Source organism: Aphis gossypii, chromosome X (genome assembly GCF_020184175.1).
Source record: "Aphis gossypii isolate Hap1 chromosome X, ASM2018417v2, whole genome shotgun sequence".
Classification (NCBI taxonomy): Eukaryota; Metazoa; Arthropoda; class Insecta; order Hemiptera; family Aphididae; genus Aphis; species Aphis gossypii.
In genome coordinates, this window is record NC_065533.1 from 56120824 (window position 1) to 56139484 (window position 18661).

The window sequence follows — 18661 nt, forward strand, 5'->3', positions numbered from 1 at the left end:
GCGTACCATGGTATCGAAAAACCATTTGATAAGTGTTGTGTTGCTGCTGACTTGCGGTGTCGGTAGGCAGGTACGGCGTACACGATGAGACACGGGCAGACTGCGGGTGCAGACTCGGAGGCGAACCGCGTCCAGACGCGCTACGCGGCGGGCGAGACGACTTTACGACGAGGCGAAAAACGCGCGTTTCCGTCGCCGACAGTGGACGACGCTGCTACCGCTGTAAATTGTGGCTTTCACGTCGGACGTCAGTATCAGCATAGTATTCGCGCGATCGGTAAGCCAAACGGATGGTGCGACGAAGACGACGTACGTACGTAGGAACGACGACAACTGCACTGTCCTGCACGTCCGCAATGCGAAAAAATATTGAATAATAATATACGTTAGGTAGGTAGTGTTTCGGATGGCAATGGGATTCTAGGGACCGAGAGAAGACCACAAACGACGGTGCGGTGATATCGTGACTTTTGATAAAAAACACAATAATAATAATATGCGACGTTTAGCGACAATGACGATTTCCCCGATCGCCGACCGTAAAACGAAAAAGTGTAATTAAATCGTTTGAATCTCGTCCGCTGTTGTTCTTTCTCGACACGCGTGCACGGTGGTCGACGGTGCAAATATTATTATTATGCAATTATTTATTTTATTATATTTTATCTATTATAATATTTTGGTGGTAGAAGTAGTAGTAGTAGTAGTAGTAGTATCGATGGTTGGTCGTAGAAGTAATAACAAGTAGTCGTTGTAGTCGCGATGGTTTTAGTTAATATCATACACGTCCGTGGTTACGTTCAGTAGTAGGAATAGTTAAAAACTAACCGAGTTACACTCAAATACAGAGCCTGTTTAGCAGATAAGTGAATAATAAAAATGGAACAGAGAACAGACGTGACACGGAGGTAACGACGTATGTGTATGTGGCGTGACAGTCTGTAAGTACGACATTATGTTTGCGTGGTGTAACGCGCACGCGCGATGCCGCTGTTGACGATCGGTGGAGGTGAAAATAATATACGCCGACAAGACGACAAAATGACATTTCTCGTAGGTGTAATCGCGTCTTAGCGTTTGTCTTTTCTGATTTGAGTGGTAAAAAATATTGACAACCGTTTATTCGTCAGCTCTGAGATTATTGGGTACACGATATTATTAAATGAATCTAGGAAAAAAAGCCCCGGAAAAAAAAGCCCCAGAAAAAAAATACGGTAAAAAAAGCCCCGTCATAGGAAAAAAAAAGCCCCGTACCTACGAAATACATATTACTTATTTATAATAGTGTACATTTTATAATTTTAAATTTTTAAACAATATACCTATCTATATTATTATATAATATTTTACACTATATAGGTATAAATATACATTCGGAATATAAAAGATTAAAGCATAGGTACAGCAATAAAAGTAGGTAATTTATTGTCATTTGACTTTATCTAATAAATGATGAAAGTATTATATTTTATTGTAGACACTATCTGGCAACTATGTGGGTATGGTAGGTTAGGTAAAATGAAAATGGAAGTTGCTGCAGACCGCAAGCAAAATTGGCGTTAAGTAATGTAGGAGATTATGGTAATACAAAACTTGGTACAAAAAAATTAACCGAAAACCGCTTAAAAAATTTATGCATGCAAATCAAAAATAATGATATAAGTATATTAGATTTTCTTATGACTGTTAGCCACAACATTAGAAACCAATGCTACTAAATTTTTTACCTTTAAACATTTTTTAAAATATAAACAAACAACAAACTACAATTAATAATGTATTTTAACTGTGATATAATTAATTTATATTTATATTTATTTTAATAATATGTATTCATCTTATTTACATTTTTACATTAAAAAAAAAAAAATGGTTATGGATATTATGATTATAATTAATTGTATAAATCATAATATGGTATGGGGCTTTTTTTACCGTATTTTTTTTCTGGGGCTTTTTTTTCCGTGGCTTTTTTTCCGGGGCTTTTTTTTCCGAGTACTTCTTATAGTGAACACACTAGTCTACCTATATAAATTATAAATTAAATTATATAAATTATAGGTAGACTAGTGTGTTCACTATAAGAAGTACTCGGAAAAAAAAACTATAAGAAGTACCACTAAATATTTCAGTTCGACGATCTTGTGTTGAAAATGGAGTTTTCGCTGAATGAAAGATACCTAGTGGCTAGTACCTATTTAAATACACATTTTCGGATAAATTTCAATATTTTTAAAACTTTCGATAAGTGCCGCATGCGCTGTACAATTTACTTTATTTAGATGGAACTCCATAATTTTTTTTTTACAGATTCGAGTAAAGAATTTTTTTTAAACAATGTTTACACAATTTTTTTTTCTAATTTCGAAATTGGTATAACTGGTATAAGTAATTTAACGATGGTATTAAATATTTACGAATAATTTGTTTTTGACAAAATTAAAACTAAATTCAACTTATTGTTACTTGAAAATCGAAATAATATCTCCGATTTACCTGTTTCCATACAAATAAGATATCAAGTACAAAGTAACAAAAAATTGAATTTGGTTTAAATTTCAACAAAATCAAGTGATCCGTAAATATTAAATTTCATATGCCAATTTTGTAATTAGAAAATAACTTTTTGTGTAAAAATTGTTTTGAAAAAAATACCCGAAACTGTAAAAAAACGTGTTATCATTTAAAAAAGAAAGTTGCATTGTGCATGCGCGGATCGAAAGTGTTGAAAATTTTAAAATTGTCTGAAAATGTATATTATCTGTACCTACTATTATCTTTCATTCAACAAAAACCCAATTTCATTATAAGATCATCAAACTGAGATATTTAGTGGTCCCTCTTAGCGTGAACACTATGTATATATATATATTTATAGGATGATAAATTTAACGTAAGACTTATTATTTCAGATAACACTTATATCTTTAATCGCTGTATTGTTTACTCTTATGAATGACAACCAGTGACGTTAATATAGATTGTTTATAATGGAAAGGGGTTGACTTTAAATTACCTGTAAGTGCTGTTAAACGGACGTTTCGTCCCCATCAAAAACTTAAAAAACTAGTCCACTGACATTTCGTCTCGGAGACGGAGAGTGATTTCCTATAGGACGTTTGGTCCCCAGCATACGTAGATAATCTAAATCAATTAATTTTTAATGAAGAATTAAATGTTTAAATGAAAATACTACAAAATATACAAATATATAGGTAATCATTAATCAATAATCATACAATATAATATTAAGTCAACATAAAACGTCGTAAAAATGAATAAATTAAAATTATAAATATTATAGATACAATACTAAGATAAATTATCTTATGTCATTATCGTCATTATATTTAAATCCTGTACAATATGATTGTAATTTCTTTCTTTAAAACTGAATATTTTCGGTACATATATTATTTCATATTTAATTTTTTTGTACCAATACAGTCGTTAAAAACGCATTGCACATCTGTCTTAATTCAATAAAATATATATGTTAATTCCTACAATATTTTTCAAGACTTCTGAAAAGTTGTTGGTCTGGCCATAGGCTTATATAAATTTATAAATTAAAACAAATTATAAATTACCTTCTTTTACAATATTAGGCGGAAGAAAGGCTAAGGCAGGAATCATTTTTACAGCTTCTCTAAATTGTATGTTTTACTTATATATAATGGCTGATGTAGACTTTTGAACTTTTCGCCAGATAGATTAGTTTAAATGGTAAAAACTAAAAACCCAATTGCACCGATACTTCATTATTAAGTGAATTTATTGCTTGATTATGTATTTGTATATTTCGAAATATTGTTATTTATACATTATGTAATAACGCAAAAATAAATGAATAGAAAAAAAGAGAAAAATAAAACTATAACTATAAATATGATTGTGATATTAATATAGAATATTGGGAGTAGAATAGTTATTTAAATAAAAGTAAGGCAATCACAAGGGACACAAGCCTTGAATGAGTTGAATGAGTACCTTATATATTTCTAAGAGTTATTGATTATTTTAAGTTATTTTGTGCAATTATATTTTTCATGTTATTATCTGCCATAAAATTTAAATTTCAAAGAAAATCTACTAGAAAACATGTATTTTTTTTTTTACCTTTAAAATTATAGGTACTTAAAATTACTGTAATATCAACACTAACAACACAAAATAGATTGAATCAAAATAGATTCAAATTTACTGTGGTTTAAAAATGAATACATCATGTACCTATTCTTAATTATCAATTTAATGTAATTTTTTTTTGTATAAAAGTATCAGTTAAAATATTTTCAATGATTTATTAACATAATAAAATTACTAACTACTAAAATACAATTAATTATACCTATAGAAATATATTATATATGATACAGATTTGTTGTATTATAAATAATTATACACATTATTCACAAAAGTTGTGATGTCGCATAATCTTATAAATGACATTAATGATTCAATTTTAATTTTAGCTTATTTTCAAAAATCGGAATCTATATCAAATATTACACGAAAAATTGTAAAAGATATTGGGGATGAAGTGTATTTGGATTGCTCAACTATAAATAACCTAGAAGTCAATGTTGTATGGGTTAAGGTTGCAAAAGATCAAATTGATGCATCTATTGTACTTTCGTCTAAAAGTACACTTATTGTCGATGATCCAAGAGTGACATTGATATCAGAATTGAAGCAAGATAGCAATCGATACATTATACATGTAACTAGTTTTGAAAAAAAAATATAAGTCCCATGTGCCTATTGAAAACAATCAAAATTAGAAATAATATTTATTTTCAGATTCATAATATTCAGGAAAGTGATACTAGTATCTATCGCTGTGATGTGATAACTGGGATTAACGACAAAGTATCTTACTACACCGAGTTATTGGTGGATAGATCACCATTTTTTATGATAACTCCACCAAATCATTAGTTGTAGTAGAAGGTCAATCAGTGCAACTTGCATGTTTTGCTGGTGGATATCCTACTCCAAGAGTTTTCTGGAGGAAACGTAAAAATGCAATTTTATTTATGTGAGTATCAATGTAAAGGTACCGAAAATAATATAATATACACAAATTAAACATTATTTTAAGCATAATTTATTAATGATTAATTACATAAATTAATTATGCATAACATTTTCTAGAGGTAACATTTTGAAATTTTCTGCTATAAAAAAAGAACATCGTGGAGATTACTAGTGTAAAGCTGAAAATAATGTTGGGAATGGTACCAGTCATACAATTTCCCTAGAAGTAGAATTTGCTCCAGTTGTAACTGCTCTAGAAACTAGTGTGGGACAAGCTGTACTTTATGACGCATATCTTGAATGTCATGTTGAGGCGAATTCTCAACCAGCCATCACTTGGATATATAATGGAGTAGAATTATCTAATAATCAACATTACTTGTACGCTTTTAATCATTGTTATTAATGGAATAATATTTAGGTAATGTTATTTTTCTTTTTATGTCTAGGATATCAGATTTTGCTACTACTGACAACAATATGGACAGTTTTTTACTAATTATGAAAATTAATTATGAACTTTATGGTGAATATATTTGCAAAGCATCAAATTATTTAGGAACTGCTGAAATAGCAATTACTGTTTATGATAAATATTGTTTTTATACATATTTGCATAAAATCTTATGCTTTACAATTTGATAAAAGTTGTATAGGTAATAATGTAATATGAAAAGATTTTAAATATAATTTTACATTTATATTCATTGATGTAAAATTAAATTAAATCAAATTCTTATACAGTTTCTCACTGAACTATACTATAAAAATTAAACACTGTATTAATGAATAAGTATTTATGGTATTACAAAATATATTTTATTATTAATGTATTTTAGATTCTGAACGAAGTGATGAATGTATTGATTTTACAATGGTGTGTGTTTTTTTTTTTTTTTTTTGTTTTTGTGTCTGTGTACAGCATAACTAGTCGAAATAATGCTCCAATTTCAAACAATGGGGGTGGTTTCCGATGTAAAAGTGAATATCCTTGGTGCATTATAGAGGTAAAAAGTTAACATTTTCCAACAGTTTTCAAAAAAATCGAGAAAAACAAAAAAAAAATTACGGAAAAAAACGGCAATTTTTACGCAAAACCAGTTTTCGACCAAATCGATTTTTTTTATGGTTGTAATTCAAAAACTAATTACTGAAAATACTTGAAATTTTCACCAAATGTTAATGTCAGTAGTATCCGTATATAGTTAAATTTTCAAAAAATTTTGACTTTTTTTGAGTTATTTATAGACCACTGAAATTTTCGATTTTTTTGAGAAATTTTTTTTAAAGTGTCGATAAAAAATTTTTGGATGACTAAAAAGTTTTGAAAATTTAATACAAGGTTCCTTATGAGTTGTTTTTAATGTAGCTAAAAAAAATTAAAAATCGTTAGTCACAATTTTTTTTTATAAGCGTTTTTAGTTCAAATTTTTACGAAATCTGTCGAAAACGCGAAAATTTGCAAGTAATTTTGAAGTTGAAAAATCATAAAATTTTTTTCTTTTATAACTAAGTTTTGAAAATTTGGTACAAGGTTTTCCATACATTTTTCTTCAAATATCTGTAAAAAAAAACTCTACCGGATTCAGACAAAAAATTTTTATGAGTGTTTGAAATTTAAATTTTTACAAAAACCGCGTTAAATAACAGTTTAGCCTCAAACGATTTTTGATATTTGTTATTATTCAAAAAGTATAAGTCGTAGATACTTGAAAATTTTACCAGTTATTAAGATTCGCGTTTTCTTTACGTGATTTAAATTTCAAAATATTTTGACTTTTTTTGAGCTATTTATAGACAACTGAAATTTTCAATTTTTCTGAAAAAATATTTTTGAAGTGTCGATAAAATTTTTTTGGCCCTATCAAAATACTTGAAAATTTAATACAAAGTTCCTCATATGTTATTCTTATAGTGATTGAATACATAGGCACAATTTTATTTATTAGCATTTGAAGTTCAAATTTTGACGAAAATTCGTCAAAATTATGAATATTTGCGAAATATTTGAAGTTGAAAAATCATAAAATTTTTTGTGTTTATAATTAAGGATTAAAAATACAACACTAAGTTTTCCATAAGTTTACCTTCAAGTATCTATAGAGAAAACTCGAAGCATCATTATAGGAAAAATTTTAAGTGCGTTTGAATTTTAAATTTTAACGAAATAGCGTAACGATAACGATTTATCCTCAAACGATTTTAAATATTTGTTATTATTCAAAAAGTATAAGTCGTAGGTACTTGAAAATTTTACCAGTTATTAAGATTCGCGTTTTCTTTACGTGAATTATTTTTCAAAATATTTTTTAATATAAGCTGGTTTTTTTAAACCACCTTTTTCACCAACCACTAGAAATTATATGCTAGGCTGATAAATCAACTTCGTTCAGAATCGTTTTTCGTATACAATGATAACTATCATTGGATTCAAATTTAACACTCCTATAATATATAATAATGATCCATACGGCACCTAATGTACAGCAGAGCGGTACTCACTTGCCCACTTTTTTATCAACTGATTTTACTTTTTAACTGTATTATTTTAATTTTTACTTAATAGATAATTTTCTATTACAAGGTTTAAAACGATATTAATTTTTTGGTAATTAATATATTATATTTATTAATTTCTTATATTAATTGTTTAATTTACAGAAACGCTGTTACCACAATGCCCTCCTGCCTGTTAAGATTATTCGACAATGCAAGCTGCTGTTTCGTTCTAGTTGTAGCTCTTTACCCGTATCATATTTTATACATTCAATTATTATTTCCCTGTCCAAAAACAACGTATTAATAATGAAATAATAAAATTCCAAAATAACGTAATAATGATTTCCCTTTATAATGAACAATTAAAATTAAATTTATAATACAATTTAAAAAGATATCATTTTATATAACGTCTAAATTAAATATATGATAAGCTTGTAATGTATTGTTTTAATGTATTTATGTAATTCAATATTATTTAAAAAATTATGAAACTGATTAAATCAGTTGCAACGAAAAATTGTTAGCCAAAAGCCTTTTAAGATATAATAATAAAACTAACAGATCCATTTTTTTTAGAAGTATTGTTGCAATACCACAAAATTTCAATCATTACCATTACTATTTTTGAATAATATCAATTTAAAATTTAATATAAGCTATTTTATTACTTTGAAAACATATTTATTTAGCATAGGTAATTTATATTTAAATTTTAATTGAAAAGAGTGAATCATAAACTTGATAACACTCAATATTCTGCTCATAGTAATCAATTTATACAATTTTTCGAATTTATAAATCTATGCAAGATTATTGCACAATTTATTCTTTTACAGTAAAACCTCTTTATAATGGTCCCTATTTTAGACAGAATCCTTCTTAAAACAAAAAATTGTTGGCCCCAACCGATTCCGTTATATAGAAGATTTACTGTATTCTCAAAAAGTCTCAATAATTATCATTCTTATAATCATACTAATAAATGAATAGTTTTTTACTATTATACTAAATCATAACCGTTATGGCCCCTATAAACATAAAAGTTCATTAGGATATTGTCATCAACTACTGAATGCTATTGAGTTGTTTGGTAAAAAAATAATCAATACTACAATTAAAAATGTTATTTGTATAATTTTGTTTAAAAATATAACATGATGATTTTATAAATTAAATAAAATAAATTCATTATAATACAGATATATATTTAATTATTTAAACAATTTATAAAAATGTACAATATAGTATAAGACTATAATTTAACATATTTATTAACTAATTGTATTTAAGTCCTTTTGGATTTACCTAATGTCTGGGAAGTAACATTCAATGGCAGATTTTCAAATTAAATTCCAGCAATGCAATACTGTAATAAATTTACATTTTTTTTTTCAATAGTTTAATGTAACACATGCAACAGTAAAATTTTATCTAACTACTTCCGAATTTAATATTTATTCACATCAAAATACATTTTTTGATTATAATTTTGTACAGGGTAATAATAATAATAATAAATAAATAAATAAAAACAAATTGATTCATCCATTAAGTACAATAATATTATTACCAAGCAATAATTTTCAACATTTTAATAAACAAGAAAAAGATGTTTAGTATTATATTATTAAAATATCAGTAATAATAATTTAACATAATACTATTTAATGCCTAAAAAAAGTTATTCACAGCCTTACAGAATCATTAATTGTGCAGAAATTATAATATATTTATATTTAGGTATATTTAACTATTTTTTTAATAATTTACAACAATAACAAAGAATGATCACCTGAACTGGCATGTCGTGATTTTGTATTTGAACAAAATGCTTCAAATACTCTCAAGACTTTCCCATCATCTTCAAATGTTCTTTCAGCTAAATTAGAAATAAAAAATGTTTTTATTTTATTTATAATGGACATTTTTGATTAAGATTTATATTATAATTAAATTACCCAAGTATAAATTTAGGTCATGAAGAATAGCATTAGTTTAAAATATAATTTATAAAAGTAATATAGTAGTAATAGTAACTATAATCAGTAGTAATATTAGAAACATTATGGAGTTCCATAAAGGCAGTTAGCAAGAAAAACAAACAATTAAAAAACTGTTACACTTAAAAAAAAATTCTTAATCAATTCGATAGGCAATTAGTTCAATTATTTTAAATTAGAAATAGTCAAATTAGATGTTACAGATTAAAAAGACTAACGGGGATTGTAAAAATATAATAATAAATAATAAAACAGTAAAAAATTATCTTCTGTATTTTTTATATAAACCAAAACAAAACATAAAAACAATTATACTAATAATTATAATAATTAATTTTTCTGCAGATTATTATTCTTTTCCCTGTGTGAATTTATTTATGGGAAGTTTTTTAGAAGACTTTCTACAGCAATATTCTTCTATAATATAACCCTTCCATAAGATATATTGTGCTAACTATTTGATTTGGTTATTTTTGTCATTTGCACATTAATGTTTGTCTTTTGCATAGTGAAATTTAAATTTTGAGATCTATATGCTTTTATAATATTAAAGTTAACTGTAGTTAATTTTAATATAATAATGGCCAACAAACACATATTTAAATATTATAAAAACCATAACTGACATATTAACAAAAATTGGAGTAAACATTGTAAGTAATTACAGGATTTGTAAAAAAAAAATAATGTGCAAAGAATGGAAGAATTGGTAATTAGTTATATAAATAGTTATATTTCTGCTAAAAGAAATTTAGTCATATAGTCTACCACATTATCACTAAACATCAATACTACAAGAAGTAGAGAGAACAGAGAGGGACAGGCTACTTTTTTATGAAAAGAGATAGGGAACAGTTCATAATAATATATAATAATAATAATAATATTTATTACGGAATAAATAAATTCCAATTACATCCAATTATATACTTACATCTTTTAGTTACACAGATATTTTTTTCATTGATGTTATGATAAAATTGAAGTGGTGGAATGGGTCTAAGTCTTGTCACATCCCAAGCAAATCTATTACTTTTTTCGATCTAAAAAAAAAAAAAATAATAACATTTGAAATCAAAATCTTGAAGATTTACATACAGAACTTATATTATATAAAGTTATGTATAATAAATAAAGAGCAGATGTTCATGCATTTGCATATTTTTTTTCTTTAATAATAAAAGTTGCAGAGTAGGACAAACATTTGTTTTTTAACCAAAGAATACAAAATTAAAATATTTATGTCACGTATATTTGCATATTTTAATCCATTTTTCTTTCAAAGCATATTAATATTTTATTAGAGCATAATATTGTATCTTTGATATCTTTAGGTTTTACTTGACATTTAACATTGAATTAAAGTCTATTTCAATATCTACTTTAAAAATTTTATCTTCGTCGATAAATGTTATCGATTAGAAATACTTAATGAGTAATGGCTAATAAGTAACTATAAGTACTCTAAATTACCAAAATCAACAATAAAAGAAGATCCAATACAAATACATGAATTTTATTTATATTTTAAATTTTTAACCGTTTTAATAAATATCTTCTACTATTTCATTGCAGATTTAATGTTTTTGCATATATTATTACATTTTTTTTTAAGTATATAATGGTGTTTTATTGAGCATAAACATCCACCCTTTAATAATAAGTAATATAAACGATTATTATTTCAAATATATTTATTTAATAGTTAAAAAAAATATTAACCACAGCAATTGGCATGAAAAATTTAAATACCTAGTAAATATTTATTATTCATTTAATTTAAAAACATTAAATTTTTGTTAGTTCATTATTAAAAGTAGAACTGTAAAAGCATGATAATTATGTTATGTTAAAATATATGCTAATAGCATCTAATACAATAGTGTATGATAGCATTAAAATCACTATCTAAATAATTTAATACACATTGGTGGAATAACTAAGTCTAAAATAATTGGCTATGTGATTCTAGGCATTTATAACATTTACTTTTTAAAAGCTAAATTATTTAACATTACAGTTTTGTCACAATAATGACAAAACTAACAAAAGAGAATAATTTAATTTTTACATAATATACAACAATCAGTAACGACTTGGGTTCTTATGCGATATAGTAGTCGCACTCCTTTGGTAAATATGAAAAAAAAAAATAATATAAAATGATCAAGCACTTAATTACTTAAGGTATATTATGTATTAATAATTTAGTTGCAATGATGGTTATATTATGGCGAATTTTGTCAGACTATCTCAACATTTTTCTTTATGTCATAAATAGATTTTTTGTTGTGACACTGGAGTGAGATGTATACATTTTTTTTTGCATTACCAAGTCAAACCAACACAAGCCGCCACTGCATACAATCAATTATCTTATTGTGCATCAGTATGTAATAAAAGGATATTTGTGAAAAAAAAAAAATCAACTCGGCAAATGTCAGATGTTAGTTCAAACTGTATAATTTGTGTGACACAACTAGCAACACAATCACAGTCAAAAATAAATTAATATCTTGCCTGAATCACAACTGTCAAGAGGTCCCTGTAGCTTTTTTTTGAGCCACCAATGTGCATAAAGTTCAGATCGAAATGTAACACCTTTGTCTAGTGGCACAGAAACATTATTATTCAGTGATAATGAATCTATATCTTCAAAAATACACGAGTTGATATGTAATGACGAAGAACATTTACACAAATTTTCAGAATTGCTACTAGATGTTTCAGTAGGCGGTAATGGTGATTGCTGTGCAATAGGAATTGTGATATCTGCCAACCCAGAATCAGACGACCTTAAACTGTTATGATCTTTGAAATTGAAATATTGAAAATCTTGACTTATTTCTGTATCTTTTTCATCTTCACCACTGTTATCATAACAGTAAGACGTTTTTAAATCACACAAGGAGAATGTACTATCCTGATTATCTGATAAGTAAATGTCATCTTTATTGTCTGTATTTAGTAATGGAATTGTCAAATGTTTTGGTTTTAAATTTTCAATATTAGATTCGTAGTTCAAAAAATGCTGATTATAATTATCATTCATGTCTTCCTTGTACAATGTTGACATAGTTAAATCTTGACAGGCTTTGGTTTGAATTGGAGTGAACAACAATTTTTTCCCATAAATAATTTTTCCATCTTCTTTAAGAACCATTGACGAGCAATGTCTTGGTGATGCAATATCGTAATTATTTGATTCATTAGATTTGTCATTGTGTTGTGTTCCTTCTAGACATTGCTGTTTACTTTTACAAGGAGAATAAAATTCACTACGTTCATTTGCATAACGCCTAACAACTTTTGATGTATCAATACTATTTATGTATTGTGAATAAAGAATTAATTTCAAAAGTGATCTAGTTATAACACCCTTGCATACTAAATGTGCAAAGTAATCACTAAGGCGGCCAAGACTTAAACTTACTGATTTACTAGATGTAGTATTAGTGGCACACTTATTTCCTAATTGCTTGTTAATTTTTTGTATCCAATCAATTTGCTCTTCTTTGGACTGACAAACAGCAACAATGCGATCAATTAAAGGACCTAAAAATATAAATTTTATTCAATTTATTTTTAAAAAATTTAATAATGTTATAAATTAATAATGAATACTGGATGGATAATTATTTCTTACCAGATATTTCAAAAGCATTTTTTATGGCACCATTATTATCTAATTTTTTGACATAAATTCCACTTAATGGTAATTTACCCTAAAAAAAGATAAATGTAAATACAACTATAACTATCTATTTTCATATTATTTAACAAATATAATTGAATATTGATGAGTTGAGTAATATACATATAAAAATATTATATAATATTATAAATTAATATATATAAAATTATTTTATTTTTTTCAAGATCTGAATACTATATATTATAAACACAATATACCAACATTTACTGCTTTTACTTATCTAATGAAACACAGGAAAATCTAAATCTATAAGTCAATTACAATTGAGTGTAAAATTACTTATATCAAATTAAAAAGGATTATTTAATATATGTAAGCACATTGATGAAAATTGGTAATATCTGTAGTATTCACTAAAAAAGGTAGATTTAGTTCACATTATTATCAAATGTCGACACATTGTGGCTGTGAATTAAGAACAAGAATCAAAAGTTTGGAGATTATTATCAATGGCATCAAAAAAATGATAAATTTTACAATAATATTTATTTGAAACAACAATTTTTACACGAATTACAGATATTAATCCACAAAATATAAAGGTAGTTGATGTACAAGTAATTTATACTAAAATTTATAAATTATGAACTAATATTTATGTTTTAATCAGTCAAGAATTATAGTTGATAACTATCAGATTGTGGACTGTAACTAACACGCATAATTAATGGATAAATAGAGGCAGTAAATATCATAATTGTGTTATGATAAGAAAAAAATAATAAAGATTGTACAATAGGCTTACTTCATATATAAACGAACTTAGTCTTTGGGATACTGATAAAATAACCAGATGAGTAGAAAATAACATTAAATATCTATCTTTATGCTCAGAGCCAAATGCAACAGAACCAATTTTAATTGCATCACCTAAACTTAATGCATCAGTGCCTTCCCATCCTTGTACAACTCCACTTAATATAGATAATTCCAATTCTTTTTGTTTTCTTGTTGATAAGCATACACTCTGAAAAATTAAATATAATATTTGTAATTTTGTTTTAATATTATCTTAGTAGAAACAAATAACAAAATTTAGTAAACCATAATTTACTTTAAAAAATCTTAAGAAAAATAAAATTTTCACAATTTCTAACTGCCAAATAATATTAAGGCTTAGTGATAAAAGGACTAAGGTGACTAAAGTGTTTGTAAATCACATAGTTTAAAAAAAAACTGGATATATTTCATCAAAAAAAAAAAAAAAACAATTGAACAAATTCAAGTTCAAATATTATGGTAGTAGTATTTTATTTTTTGTAATATAAAAATTTACAAACCGCAATTTCTTTATAAATGCTTATGGATCGCTGAGTATCTCCTCTATCAACATGACTTTCTTCAAGATGTCTTTCCAGTTCTTGGAGCATCCCACTATACTTGTCTAATCTTCGAAATGGTTTGCTTAATGACACAGTCAGCACTAAAATTCCAGGACTAACTGCACCCTGTGTTTCCATTATTTGATTTAATTCATCTCTAAAATTTAACCATGCAAGGTAAATTAATTAATTATTTAAGGAAAAACAAAATAATTATAGTCCATACTTGTATTTATCAATGATATTAACTGCTCTGGGATGAGAAGCGCAGTATTGCAAATGTACAGTCCGTATAAAAGATGCTTTGTTTAGAAACAGTTTACCAATTCTTTGATCAGACTGCGGTAATCCAGAGACTTGTTCTAATGATTTCAGAAGTTCTTCATGAGTTTTCGAAACTTCTTCAATATTATTTACTAATTGGTTATATTCTTCAATAGTCATTCTATAATCAAATCATTACTATTATTATTATTATTTATACTTAAATTATATTGTAGTAAAAATGCAATACATATTTGAGTTTTTTAAAGGAATCAAAAAACTCTGGATAAGTGTCTTCAATTCAGTGACATGTGCTCTTTCAGATTCCACAATATCCATGACTACTACAGCTCGGTTAGCTCTTAACTGCTCTGTTAAATCAATCGGTATATTTGGCACTTTATTGTTTGTAGTATTTTCCACTGTAATAAATAAATTTACAATATCATAACTATAAATGAATAAAAATTAATGTTTTACCTTGTGGTTTATATTCTCTAACATAATTTGATGGAAACCAACCAGTTTTTTCTTTAAGAGTTCCTTCCCACCAGCCACCATCTTCTTTTTGAGTGACAATTACAATATCACCTTTTTTCAAACAGAGCTAGAAAGAAAAGAAATATACTACAATAATTTAAATAAAATATTCAAAATAAAATAAAATATAAATAAATTTATATGCATGGGCTTCCATGCACTTAAAATACGCAAGCTCAACACACAATTAATAAATAACACTTAATGAGTATAAATATACTTTTTATAAATATATAAAAATAATAAAATCATACCATAACGTTGGTTCAAGGTCTCCTCTAAGGGATATAAAATGATTAAAGACATGAAAATATAATATTACAATTCAATGTATATTAAAGCAAATAAATATTATTGGCAATTCATAAAAATATAAACTAAGATTAAATAAGCAATAATCAAAACATCAAAATGACATTAAATATAAGCGCAAACTCAATGATATCAACACATTATTTTACCTCGTCATTATTTTTTCCTTTAAACGAATATACAGCTTGTACGAGTAGTGGCTCATTAGAAGTCATTTTAAATTCACTATAAAAACTTCATGAACTGTAACAAAATAAAACAAAATAACTTATTAAAATATCAACATTATTTGTTTAAACTGGGCAGTAAAATTAGTAATGCTTTATATTACTCAGAAAGAAAAAAATTATTATTGATAAAAATGATTGTGAACTTCATAGTACTTGTTATAAATAAGCATACCTAGGATTATGTATTTTGGCAAAGCTACAATAATGACAAAATAAAATATGGTATGAGTGTGTTAGGAATGTTGGACTAAAGCCAATTCATGGTTAAGAATGTAACATTTGGGTTTAATTTTTACAGTAAGTATTAATATAATAAGTCAAGTAGAAAAATAATATACATATATATCAACTTGACACAATAATAAATTGATTTACATTGTCTGAAATAGTAATTTAGTCTTATATCAAATTATATTTTAATAAAATAGGTATTGATTTGAAAGTTTATTGTAATAATTAAAACCTATGTAAAATATACACACAAATACCTTTCATTTTTAAACATAATAGTTCTTAATTTATATTGTTGATGCATCTAAATCATTAACCATTTAACTAACGCAATTGATGTGAAAGAAACTACTAAGAATCAGATTATATAGGTATCTAAGTACTTACTATTTTAATCAGAGATTACCCGCCCACCTAAAACAATTAATAGTTATTGTCAGAGCAATAAATAAATCAACTCACCCATCAATAAATTCTTAAACTTAATAACATATACTGTTTACACTAAATATGTAGACTAATAAAACTTAAACATAAATTAAACTTCATGACTTGATGTTTAAGTATTTGCGACATAATTTAGGTAATTTTATTACGATACTTTATATTCAAATAACTAATAAAACAAAAATTCACAATTCAAAATTATTTTAAAGAATATAAGTATTAAGTAACAAATAATAAATTATTTTTTATTTGTTGCAAACAGGTGGATTAAAATTTAAAATATTTAGTGTTTATGATTGTTGATCACTCACTAAACTATAATAACAAACATTTCGATGTCAAATTCACAGATAACAGCTTATCAATAATAAATGTGGCCTAGTGATTAAAGAAAAATTTCATAATAATATATTACGTGTATACCGTGAAGATTAGAGATATTATATTATACAATATTTATATACTCTGTAATAGATATAATTGTTTATCAGATAATTTGTGTTCCGCATATTAATTCCCGCAATAAAAGAAGCAGGTTTAAATACAAACGGAAATTATCAATTTCCTTAAACATTTCTTACTGAACACAAAATTCATGTAACATCAGGAAATCTACAAATGAAACAATAATTTTACTTGAATGAATAAAATATTTAATTAATATTTATCATAATGTGTGTATCTCATCAAGTATGTAAAATATTAATAAATATTTATGTATTAATATTCATATCTATCATACCTATTATTTGTATTATGCAAATAGTTGACCTTTATGTTTTTACCTGTGTACTGAATAGTTTGAATAAAAGTGGTAGTGGCTACTCAACGGTCTAGCAAACAAATTTTTGTTGCATACTCACATGAATATAGATTGTAGACATTTATATAGGTACAAAATAAAATTTCACAAGCATGTATATAACATATATATAGTTAATTCTTTAATATTTTGGTGTTATATAAAAATTTACTATTTATTTTCACTTTGTTCAATTAATACTAACAACGAAAAATGGGATGAAATAGTAATAACAGTTCTTGCTAGGGTAAAAAAATTAATGTAGTATTGAGTTTAATATGAATAAATTACAATTTTATCAAAATAATGAAGTCGAGTATATAGGATTATTGTTTTGTAAATAATAAGTGAAACCTGCAAATGATAATCCTATCACTACAATTAAGAAACTTTATACATCTTATAACAAAAAAAAAAACTGAAACAAATATTTGGAATAATAAATTGTTCAAGACAATTAATACCAAATTTGTCAGAATTAAGCTCACCAGGAAACTATTAAAAATGAATTAATACTTAATTTGCACAGGCATCAGTTCTAAAACATTTTGACATAAATAAGCAAATTACAGTATAGTGCAGGCTTGCCCAACCCGCGGCCTGTGACCAATTTATAAAAATTAGAAATTTGTATAGGTGCTTTACCTTATACTTGTTTTATCACTGATAAATGTGTTAGAGTAGAATGGAGTTAGAATAAATATGTTTCAGCTGAATTTGAATGAATTAATGAGTAAGTATTAATACTAAATTATTTTTACTGACAAAATTATATGATGCGTACATACTACATATATATTTCAAGATTTGTATTTGCTTTGTTAGTATACCTACCAAAATGTATTATTGGTATTAAAAAATTAAATTTTAAAATCAAGTATTTTTTTCTATTGTTATTGAAAATAGGGTTGCTAACTTTTTTAATTGTAAAAACTGGACATCTAACTGAAAACCGTTTTTTTTTTTGTCTAATATAAATATTTATTATTATGAATAATTAATTTTTTTATTAGTTTATTACTCTACTTCTGATAGGTAATACAATAAATAAATAAAAGTATTTAATATAACATGTATATTAATTGAACAAATGAATAAATATAATAAATTAAGTTTATATATATTAATTAAGTGCTACTTTGGTATTTTAAAATTGTATTTTTTCGGCCTTTATGAGTCACTTTCTATCTCCAAAACTTCACAAAATTTTTAACAAGACAAACTGTAGTAGAAATTTTGTACATTTAATAATTTAT

General features: G+C 25.7%; 1 protein-coding gene and 1 long non-coding RNA gene across 5 annotated transcripts; one reads left to right on the plus strand and one right to left on the minus strand.

Annotated features, from left to right (window-relative positions):
• Positions 1–843: 843 nt before the first annotated feature.
• Positions 844–8451, plus strand: LOC114125285 (uncharacterized). The gene is made up of 5 exons (XR_007605718.1): positions 844–941; positions 4476–4723; positions 4804–5041; positions 5158–5461; positions 7702–8451. It is a non-coding gene; the product is annotated as an uncharacterized LOC114125285 (long non-coding RNA).
• A 205-nt stretch (positions 8452–8656) lies between these two features.
• LOC114125286 (rho guanine nucleotide exchange factor 7) lies at positions 8657–16890 on the minus strand. 4 transcript variants are annotated; one of them, XM_050206121.1, is made up of 11 exons: positions 16619–16890; positions 15845–15938; positions 15324–15450; positions 15094–15265; positions 14806–15024; positions 14538–14736; positions 14003–14224; positions 13189–13267; positions 12976–13097; positions 10477–10585; positions 8657–9421 (listed from the first exon to the last, which is right to left on the minus strand). In XM_050206121.1, exons 2-11 carry the CDS (start codon positions 15908–15910, stop codon positions 9309–9311), a joined length of 1428 nt encoding a protein of 475 aa, XP_050062078.1. In that variant the 5' UTR covers positions 15911–15938; positions 16619–16890; the 3' UTR covers positions 8657–9308. The 4 variants fall into 4 exon arrangements, with proteins under 4 accessions (XP_050062078.1, XP_050062079.1, XP_050062080.1 ...); XM_050206122.1 differs by lacking the exon at positions 16619–16890 and adding an exon at positions 16414–16493; XM_050206123.1 differs by lacking the exon at positions 16619–16890 and adding an exon at positions 16098–16237.
• Positions 16891–18661: the final 1771 nt, after the last annotated feature.

Excerpts from the sequence above, each read along its gene's own strand:
- LOC114125286 (XM_050206121.1), bottom strand. The coding sequence starts at position 15,910 with ATGACTTCTAATGAGCCACTACTCGTACAAGCTGTATATTCGTTTAAA. Across the intron at positions 14,737-14,805 it reads AATATCATTGATAAATACAA|AGATGAATTAAATCAAATAA; the intron begins GTATGGACTATA and ends GTTAAATTTTAG. Across the intron at positions 9,422-10,476 it reads TATCTGTGTAACTAAAAGAT|CTGAAAGAACATTTGAAGAT; the intron begins GTAAGTATATAA and ends TTTCTAATTTAG.